General features: G+C 39.1%; 1 protein-coding gene across 3 annotated transcripts; it reads right to left on the bottom strand.

Moving 5' to 3' along the window:
- Window positions 1–740: 740 nt before the first annotated feature.
- On the bottom strand, window positions 741–9358 carry HESX1 (HESX homeobox 1). 3 transcript variants are annotated; one of them, XM_081184342.1, is made up of 6 exons: window positions 8744–9358; window positions 6985–7123; window positions 6578–6777; window positions 6153–6254; window positions 4350–4412; window positions 741–2630 (listed from the first exon to the last, which is right to left on the bottom strand). In XM_081184342.1, the coding sequence occupies exons 2-6, from the start codon at window positions 7004–7006 to the stop codon at window positions 2286–2288; spliced, it is 732 nt and encodes a 243-aa protein (XP_081040468.1). In that variant the 5' UTR covers window positions 7007–7123; window positions 8744–9358; the 3' UTR covers window positions 741–2285. The 3 variants fall into 3 exon arrangements, with proteins under 3 accessions (XP_081040468.1, XP_081040467.1, XP_081040469.1); XM_081184341.1 differs by having other exon boundaries at window positions 6985–9358; XM_081184343.1 differs by lacking the exon at window positions 741–2630 and having other exon boundaries at window positions 4011–4412; window positions 6985–9358.
- Window positions 9359–10218: the final 860 nt, after the last annotated feature.

Raw genomic sequence — 10218 nt, 5'->3', positions numbered from 1 at the left:
GAACAGACTGACATTTCCATGTAAGGAAAGACCAGCTTTTCATTAGTGTATGTCTACAGTGTAAACATAAAGCAGTTTTGAAATAGTTTATCTATTATTGTTACCATTATCATAACTATATTAAAAGAATTAACCAGCAGGTCCCAAAGCGGGTTACAACAATTTAAAATTCAGTATTAAAAATACTTAAAATTGCACTACAGTCACAGGAATAGGGTCATAGCTGTCAACTTTTCTCTTTTCTTGTGAGGAATCCTATTCGGAATAACGGAATTTCCCTTAAAAAAGGGGGAAAGTTGACAGCTATGAATAGGGTGGGTCCTAAAAACACACATCTGGCAAAGATCAGGGCAAAGAGGTGTGTCTCCAGCATTCACCTGCACCTCTGTGGGCAGTTCCACAATTTAGGAGCTGCCACAGAGAATGCCCTCTACTAGGCCACCCAATCCCCAACTTCTGAAATCTGCAGAGCTAGTATCAGGAGACCCTTTCCTGCTGCTCTTAAAGCCCGAGAGGGTCTGTAGGGAAAGAAGCAGTCTCTCAGATATTTGGGACCTAAGTCATTTAAATTGAATTCAGAAATGAATTAGCAACCAATGCAGCTGTTTCAGAATGGGAGCTGTATGACTTTTAAAGGCAATCGGGGTGCTGAATTTTGAACCGGTTGAAGTTTCCAAGTTGTTTTCATCTGGCTACAGATTTCTTTAGATGCCCCCTAGCAAAATAGCACACTCAACATGTTGGGCATTATTTATTTATTTTCCAAAGTTATAGGTCACCTTCAGGGTAAAGGCCTCCCAAGGTGGTCCACTTAAACATTTTAAACCATAAAATACAACTAAAACATCTCATTACAATTTCAAAAGCTAAAAACAGCAGTTCTAGAATACAATATAACCCAGTACAGCAATGCAGATAAAACAGATTTTTAAACAACAACACAACAATTTAACAGTTAGGTACTCAGGCCCTCACCTTATTAAAAGCAAATTGAAATAAAGAAGGTTTTAAAGCTAACACAAACAGGGCCAGACATCAATTCCCTCAGGAGTGAATTCCATAAATATGGAGCTACCACTGAAAAGCCCATGCCCCTAGTGTTTGTCAGTCTAAGAGATCTTATTGACAGTGGCCATGTGAACAAAGCTTTCCTAATCTTTTTTTAAAAAAATTATTAATTTCCTTTTCTTTAGTTACAAATATACTTATAACATACAGCTTACATAAACGTCTCTCCCTCCCCCCTTTTGGACTTCCCTCAACTTCCATTTCTGATTTATTAACCTCATTAGTATATTCTGCTATTTTCTACAAATATCATATTTTTCCTTTTATTACATTATCTATTCTCTATCCATAAAGTTGTGAATGTTTATTTAAAGCCTATAAGATCAACAATCTTTCTTTGTATCTGCAAATATAAAAGGTTCCCTTTTTCAAAATCCCTATTGTCCTTTCCCCAAAGTCTGTGTGTCAGCTTTGCCAATTCCGCATAGTTCATCAGTTTTTCTTGCCATTGTTCTTTTGTTGGAATTTCTCCAGTCTTCCAATTCTGTGCTAGTAGTATTCTTGCTGTCGTCGCATATATAAATAATGTCCTTTTATCTTTTGGCAGGTCTTGTCCGAATATACTCAACAGGAAGGCTTCTAGTTGTTCAACAAATGTTATTTTAAACATTTTTTTAAATTCGTTGTAGATCATTTCCCAATATACCTTAACACTTTTACAATCCCACCACATATGATAAAATGTCTCTTCAACCTCTTTGCGCCTCCAACATTCCCTCTGTTCATAGTTATATATTTTGGCCAATTTCACCGGTGAGATATACCATCTATACATCATCTTCATGTAATTTTCCTTTAACAATATACAGTCTGTAAATTTCAGATTTACTTTCCAAAGTTTTATCCAATCTTCAAATTGTATATTGTGGCCTATGTCTTGCACCCATTTGATCATTACTGATTTCACTTCCTCATCTTTCGTTTCCCATTCCAAAAGGATGTTATGCATTTTCTTTTATAATTTTGAGTTCTCTTCTATTACTTCCTTTTGGAATTTAGAAATCCTGTATAAAAAGCCTTTCTTACTGTCCTCTTGAAAAATATATTTTAGCTGCCTATGATGCAACCAGCTTTGAAGATGTTCCTTTATTTCCTCATATTCTTTCAATTCTAGTTTCCCTTCCTCTTCTACTAACAATTCTCTATATGTCGGCCAGACTCCCTTTCCCCCCAATGTTTTTAGTGACCCCCAAGGTGTTTTGGGTTCTAATAGTTCATTATATTTGTCCCATACTTTGAACAATGCTTTTCTTATTATGACTGCGGAATCCTTTATGGATTTTTGTTTTTCCATACCATAGATAGATATGCCATCCAAACCTATTGTCATGTCCTTCCAAGTCTGTTATCTCTTCTCTGTCAAGTTTGATCCAATCTCGGATCCATATTAGGGTTGCAGCTTCATAATACAATTTTAAGTCTGGAAGTGAGAAACCACCTCTCTCTTTCACATCTGTAAGCATCTTATTTTTTATCCTCGGTTTTTCCCCATTCCAGAGAAATCTTGAAATTTCCTTTTGCCATTCTTTGAAGCATGCAGTGCCTGCTATTATTGGTATTGTCTGAAAAAGAAATAACATTCTTGGAAGCACATCATTTTTATTGCTGCGATCCTTCCTAAAAGGGATAGATTCATCCTGTTCCATATTTCAAGATTTCTTTTAACTTCTAGCCAAACTTTTACATAATTATCCTTATATATGTTAATATTTTTTGCTGTTTACCATATACCTAAATACTTTACTTTTTTGTGGGCTTCTATTCCTATCTTATCTGTTATTTCTTTCTTTTCATGTTCTTTAATATTCTTTAATCTTACATTCTAATCTTAAGGGCCAGGCAACTTCCTTTGGGTACAGGTGGACAGAGTCCTTCAAATAACTTTGTCCTGAACTGTTTAAAGGTCAATATCAGCACTTTAAACTCCTCTGGAAACTAACAGGCAATGCATCTGCTACAGTATAAAATACAAACAACATGGTTTCTAAAAGATGTGGGGAGGGAAGCAGGTATTTATGATATAGCCCAAGTTGTGTTCATTCTGAGAATGACGGGATGTGTACTGACTTTGCACCCTCTGAAAGGTCAGCTGGGTTGTAGTTATTACAGACTGGCAAATCTTGGCGTATATACACACTGAGCTGAAATGGTTCCAAAAAACCAACAAAGGGATCATCGCAGGAGCAACCTGTTTCCTGAGGAAAGTGGGAAGATACAAAATGCTTGCTCTCCCTCCCCAGGGATTGATCTTGCAAAGATTCCCATAATATGATATATGTTGCTTTCATATGTGAATGTCATTTTCTTCTTTTCATGAAGTTCCCACAAAGCAGAGACACATGCACACAAAGTGGGATGCCCCGTATCCTTTTGCTGCATAACATCCCGGCAAAAAGCTTTTTTTAAGTCAATACCCAATAAACATTTGCACATCTCTGGATCATAGTAGGAAACATAGCAGAAAAGATTCAAATCTTACAGAGAGAAATGCTTCTGCCAGAACAGGATTCCCTGCAGCTGTCTGTACTTAGCTTCTCATGTGGATCCTTTGGATTTTATAGTGCAGGCCCCATACATACACAGCTTCCTGAGGGCCAGAGACACAGCTGTAAGGAAAACTGAGCTACAGAATTGTATGCAAAGCCTTCTTGATGTTTGTAGCCCTCCAGATGTTGGCCTCAATGTCCCATTATGCCTGACCATCGGTCATGCTGGCTGGGGATGATGGGAGTTGGAGTCCAACAATATCTGGGAAGTCACAGCTTCTCCGCCCCGTTGTATGTTTAGTCCTCACAATTTACAATGATGCATCACTACCTCCTTTGGTTAGTTATCTGCAAAAATAGCTTCCCCCCCTTTCCCCTGAAAATAAGCTACTAAGCTGTCAGAGGAAATGCCCCCCCCCCTTATTAATAGGAATAATGCTACAATAGTATTTACAGCAGGGATAGAGAACCTGTGGCCCTCCAGATGTTGTTGGGCTCTAAGTCCCATCATGCCTGATCACTAGCCACGCTAGCTGAGGCTGATGGGAGTTGGGGTCCCATAACATCTGGAGAGCCGCAAGTTCCCCATCTTTGATCACCATTTATTTTCCTTCGCAAAATCATTCTTCTCTTTCAGAACTAGTTGACTAACATCCAAGCAAATTTGCAACGTTATAATTCCTCGATAAGAGTTTGCAGTTTATGAACGCTTCACATCACGCTTCAGCAATACACTAGTGTATTGGGTGGGTGATTCTATTATTTTATCATGTTTTGAGACAAATTGTTTTTCACCATTAGAAACTGAGATTCTCTGTGGGATCTCTTCAGCTTTGCCCGGCGATTCTGGAACCAGATCTGAAATTGTTCAAAAAAAAAGGTACGCTTGTTACAGATCAACCATCTTCATAGCACCACTTAAAGGAAAGGGCTATGTTGGAAAATGAAGCCTCAGTGTACAACCACATACTAACATAAAATATTGCCACTGTGAGAATAGGATGGTGGAACAGATGGGCCTTTGGCCTGATCCAGCAGGGCTCTCCTCCTCTCCTCACAATTCAAGAAGGACACTGACAAACTGGAACGTGTCCAGAGGAGGGAAACCAAAATGGTCAAAGGCCTGGAAACGATGCCTTATGAGGAACGGCTAAGGGAGCTGGGCATGTTTAGCCTGGAGAAGAGGAGGTTAAGGGGTGATATGATAGCCATGTTCAAATCTATAAAAGGATGTCACATAGAGGAGGGAGAAAGGTTGTTTTCTGCTGCTCCAGAGAAGCGAACACGGAGCAATGGCTCCAAACTACAAGAAAGAAGATTCCACCTAAACATTAGGAAGAACTTCCTGACAGTAAGAGCTGTTCGACAGTGGAATTTGCTGCCAAGGAGTGTGGTGGAGTCTCCTACTTTGGAGGTCTTTAAGCAGAGGCTTGGCAACCATATGTCAAGAGTGCTCTGATGGTGTTTCCTGCTTGGCAGGGGGTTGGACTCGATGGCCCTTGTGGTCTCTTCCAACTCTATGATTCTATGATTCTATGATTCTATGTTCTTTGAGCTATGACATACCCAATCTGGGTGCTAGATTGAAATGAACACTTTGTAGATAAAGGAGAGAAGAAAACTTGTGGAATGGCTGCATTTGGTGATTGGTTTATGAAATCAGACTGTCACAGTCTCTGATGTGGATCTATCCAGACTTCTAAGCTACTAGAAAGTGCGGGCCGTGGATGCTTGGTCATCCACTGCAGTCCACAAAAGAGACCTGATTTTTTAAAGCATTAAATGATGCAGTAAAACAAAGATAAAAGTCCATCATCAGCACCTGAAGCAGAGTCAGAAAGTATTCTGAACAGCATCCAAAACAAGTTGCAACCAGGTCAGAAAATACAAATTATGTCCACTTAGTAAGACATAACTTCAGTCTGTCTGAAGGCAGATAAAACAAAGTTTTTAAAACTATGTGGAATTTTAAATCAAATGTTGGATAATAAGTCTCAGATTGCTAAATGCACTTTCATCATTTTGTAGTTATAATAAATCCTATTTTAAGTTTCTCATTCCACTTAAACAGAAGTTTGAAAAACGTACAGCACCCAATCCCATGCATGTTTACTCAGAAGTAAGCCCCACTGTGTTCAATGGAGCCTACTCCCTGGCAAGCATGCTTAGAATTGTAGCCTTAGTTTTTGCTGACATAAATTCCTAATATAATCATAATTTTACATTCTCTTGCAATCCTAAGCACACTTACTTGGGAGTAAAGATAATTGAATTTTGGATGAGTTACCTCTCACTATACAATCAAGACATCACACTTCCAAGTCTTAAATCCTGGCAACATACCGTACATGCTTTCGGGTTAAATAAAATGCATTTCTTTTATAGTAAGTTTATATTTAGGCAAATATATGTGGAGTTAGGGAGTGCAAATATATGCAGTGTCCTGTTTTCTCCCATAAAGTACTCCAAAAGCAATCCCAAAACAGTAGGAGTCAGAATCTCTGCAGTTAATTATTATTTCCAACCACTGCGAGATCTGCTAAGCAGACAGACAGACATAATCACAGAAAGATTCAAATAATGCTATTCAAAAGTTACCTGGATCCTGTCTTCATCTAAATCTAATTTTTGAGCTAGTTCTTCTCTAACATCAATCCCAGGATAAGAGTTCACTCTGAAAACATTTTCCAGTATTTCAATCTAAGGAGAATAAAGAGGAACACTATTACTTATTTATTGTTCACTGCAGCAAAAAATAAAGTTGAATCGCCTGATAAAAACTGAGGTCAGATTCTAAACTTAAATACAAATCAACAGTAATCAACTAAGCTATTTTGAACAACAGTGATGATTACATGTTAACATCTATACGTATTTTTATTCAGTAAATGAATGATTGTACAGACTTTTGTGAAACAGGCATTTCTGGATTCTTGCTAATAAATACCCTCTTACTAAACAATGCACCAAGCAAAACATCCATTCTTAGATTTATGAATAGGTTAAATGTACTCAATCCCTACCTGGCTTCGAGTGAATGCAGTTCTTGGCCTCCTACCTCTGTACCAACTCAATTCCCTTTTGTAAGAAAGCTTTTCATTGACTGCAAAATAGTTTTCACATTTCCGAACCCTTTCTTCTGCCTCTGGGTAGCTGATCGCATTAAACAATGGGATTGCATAGGAAATGGCAGGAAACCGTAGAAAAGGGTTGCAATCCTCTCCTGCAAAGTCACAAATGCAGTATTTTAATACCATGAAATGTTGGGTTATACGTTTCAAACCTAAGAAAGACAAAACTGAAAGATAACAACCTGATTTTTTCTTTACAGCTTATTTAATGGATGTACACTGCTTGTTAATTATCTTTTTTAAAGCCCTGAACTCAGGTTAAAAAGTTAAGAAAACAGAAATGAAGGTTTCCCTCTTACCCAAATCACTGCATTTATCCATCCATGGCCTGTGTGGCTTTGCAGCAGTTGTGCCATCTTTTTTCCGCTCTAACCCCAAAATGCTTTCAATGGAAAATGAACAAGATGCCTTTTTGCTTTCCCCAAGATTGGATTTGTCCTGATGGTTGTGAGAAGTTGCATTAAGAGGACAGAGTGATCTGCTTGCCATTCTTGTACTGTCAGCCTAGGTACCAAATGCACCATAGTTCAGGTTTTTCTTTCCCAGTTCCTCCTTATAGCTTTGTTGACAAGGGGGTTGGATTCGCCACGTCATTAATTAAAATCTTTTATTAGAAAGTTTTAGCATGTCAATGAAGATTCTCCCACCAAGAGGCACGAGGAGTTAATTGTTTATTTGTTTGCAAGTAATTAGCAACTAATGGTGACACCAGGGGGGGGCACCAAGAGGGACAAAAAGTGTTATCTCGTCTAACCAGAGCATCAGACTTAACTTTCTCAAAAGAACCAGCGCACAAATATAGCACTTCTCTTTTATTTGAAATCATTAATGTATAAAATCAGGTTTCTTATAAAAAATAGCATTCTAATGGACTCCACTTACCTAAACATAACAGCATGATAGGAAACCAGTCAAGTAATAAGTAATCTCATTTAAGTGAATTTTCTTCCAATGAAATTTTAAAAATAATCTCTTAATGCTATTAGGGTAATCCTGATGAAAAAGCTTCTGTTTTTTCATATGCATATGTAATAGTGAACATGGTCAATAATATAACAATGGTGTTTGGCATAAGGCACACTGCAATGGGTTGGCAATGTTGTCAGAGCTCAGTGTAATTGTCTTCCAAGAGCATGGATTAGTTAACAGGAATTGTTGAACTAAGTAGTTTGAAAAGGTAGAAATTTGTTTGCTTCTCCCCAGCCCCCAGCACTTGTATTATGCTGATGTAATTTTATGCTGATATTCTAAGAGGAGCCCAACAAATACTTGTACAAAACTTTGGAGAACAATCCCAGTAAAAGCAATAGCAGAGGAACCTTTCGTTTTAAAAAAGCAGGATTGTACCCTGTATGCTACTGTTGCTTAGAGGGGAGGTGGTATTTAACATTAGTCAGTCTCATAGTATACCCACTGGAATCAGTTAAGTAATTTTCCATCAATTTCAGTGGGTCTACTCCAAGTTGCAAAGTACACCTTTTTATATCAGAATCTGTTATGGATGGTGTCTTGTATGACTCCTTCCGGCAACTCCTGCAGTCAAGCTGGTGCCAAACATATTGTTCTGCTTTCCTTTGGACCACATCCAGTGGTGGAGCTTCATGCGCGTCCTGGGGGCGTGGCACACCACCCACAGGGGCGTGGCACCCAGCGGGGGCAGGGGGCAGCCCTGATGGTAGCCACCAGGATCCTGCTGCCGGGGGTGGTGTGCTCCCCCCGCACTCCTCTTCCTCTGCCAGTGACCACATCAGTGAGGCTTATTGGGGGTCTTGTCATCCATACACACTGCCCAACCTTGTGTCTGGGAGTTGCTTTTATGTGCTAAGTCAATTGGAATTTAGGTATCATAAATAATTAGTTTTTGCTATCCTAGTTTTTATAATGAACTAATGTAAAAAGTGGGTGGCGCTGTGGTCTAAACCATTGAGCCTAGGGCTTGCTGATTGGAAGGTTGGTGGTTCGAATCCCGGCAATGGGGTGAGCTCCCGTTGCTTGGTCCTTCTCCTGCCAACCTAGCAGTTTGAAAGCATGTCAAAGTGCAAGTAGATAAATAGGTACCACTCCGGCGGGAAGGTAAACGGCGTTTCCGTGCGTTGTTCTGGTTTCGCCAGAAGCGGCTTAGTCATACTGGCCACATGAACTGGAAAAACTGTCTGCGGACAAAACGTCAGCTCCCTCGGCCAATAAAGCGAGATGAACACCGCAACCCGAGTCGTCTGCAACTGGACTTAACTGTCAGGGGTCCTTTACCTTTTTAAAGCATATAAAAGAAGGTTTGAAGTTAAATACATTTATTAAATGCATCAGTACTGTTTGTCTTTGGGATATTGTATTTTTTCCAATAAACTCAATTTCATCTCTGGACTCCACAACCTTGCTGTCAGAAAGCTCTTCCTGATATTTTGCTGGAATCTCCTTTCTTGTAAGTTGAATCCATTAGCTTGGGTCCTACCTCCAGAGCAGGAGAAAACAAGCTTGCTCCATCTTCACTGTGACAGCTCTTTAGATATTTGAGATGGCTATCATATCTCCTCTCAGTCTCTTTTCCAAGCTAAACATACCCAACTCCTTAACCATTCTTCATAAGGCTTAGTTTCCAGACCATTGATTGTCTTGATTGCCCTCCTCTGAACACATTCCAGCTTGTCTTAAATTGTGGCACCAAGAACTGGACACAGTATAAATAAATAAATAAATAAATAAATAAATAAATAAATAAAAAAAAATAATAATAATTGATCATTTATACCCCGCCCATCTGGCTGGGTTTCCCCAGCCACTCTGGGCGGCTTACAACAAAATATTAAAATACAATAGTCCTTCAGATATTAAAAGCTTCCCTAAACAGTATTCCAGGTGTGGTCTGACCAAGGCAGAATAGAGTGGTACTATTTCTTCCCTTGATCTGGACACTATACTTCTGTTCATGCAGCCTAGAATCGTATTAGTTTTTTTGCTGCTGCATTACACTGTCGGCTCATGTTAAGCTTATAGTCTAAAACCTCTAAATCCTTTTAGTATTTACTGTTGGAAATCCAGGTGTCTCTCATCTTATATTTGTGCAGCTGGTTCTCCCTACCTAAATGTAGAGTTCTGTCCCAATCTGTTAAAGACATTTTGAATTCCGATTCTGTCTTCTGTGGTATTAGCTACCCCTCCCAGTTTGATGTCATCTGCAAATTTGGTGTCATCTTCATCCTCTCAATCCTTCATCCAAGTCATTTATAAAGACATTGAACAACAACAGACCCAGGACAGAACCCTGTGGCATCCCACTTGTCACTTTTTCCCAGGATGATAACCATTAGTGAGCGCTCTGGGTTTGGTCATTTAACCAGCTGTAAATCCACCTTGCCCAGCACACATTTTGCCAGCTTCTCTGCAAGAATATAATGGAGAACTTTGTCAAAAGCCTCATTGAAATCAAGATACGCAAAAAGCCCAGAATAAAATTTAAAATATTAACTGATGCTAAAGAAAGAGGGGGGTTTGCCCTGCCAGACATGAAACTGTATTATGAATCAGCAGCTTTC

The sequence above is a fragment of the Podarcis bocagei genome (assembly GCF_964188305.1).
Source record: "Podarcis bocagei genome assembly, chromosome: 2".
Taxonomy (NCBI): Eukaryota; Metazoa; Chordata; class Lepidosauria; order Squamata; family Lacertidae; genus Podarcis; species Podarcis bocagei.
This window is presented reverse-complemented; position numbering and strand designations above follow the sequence as displayed.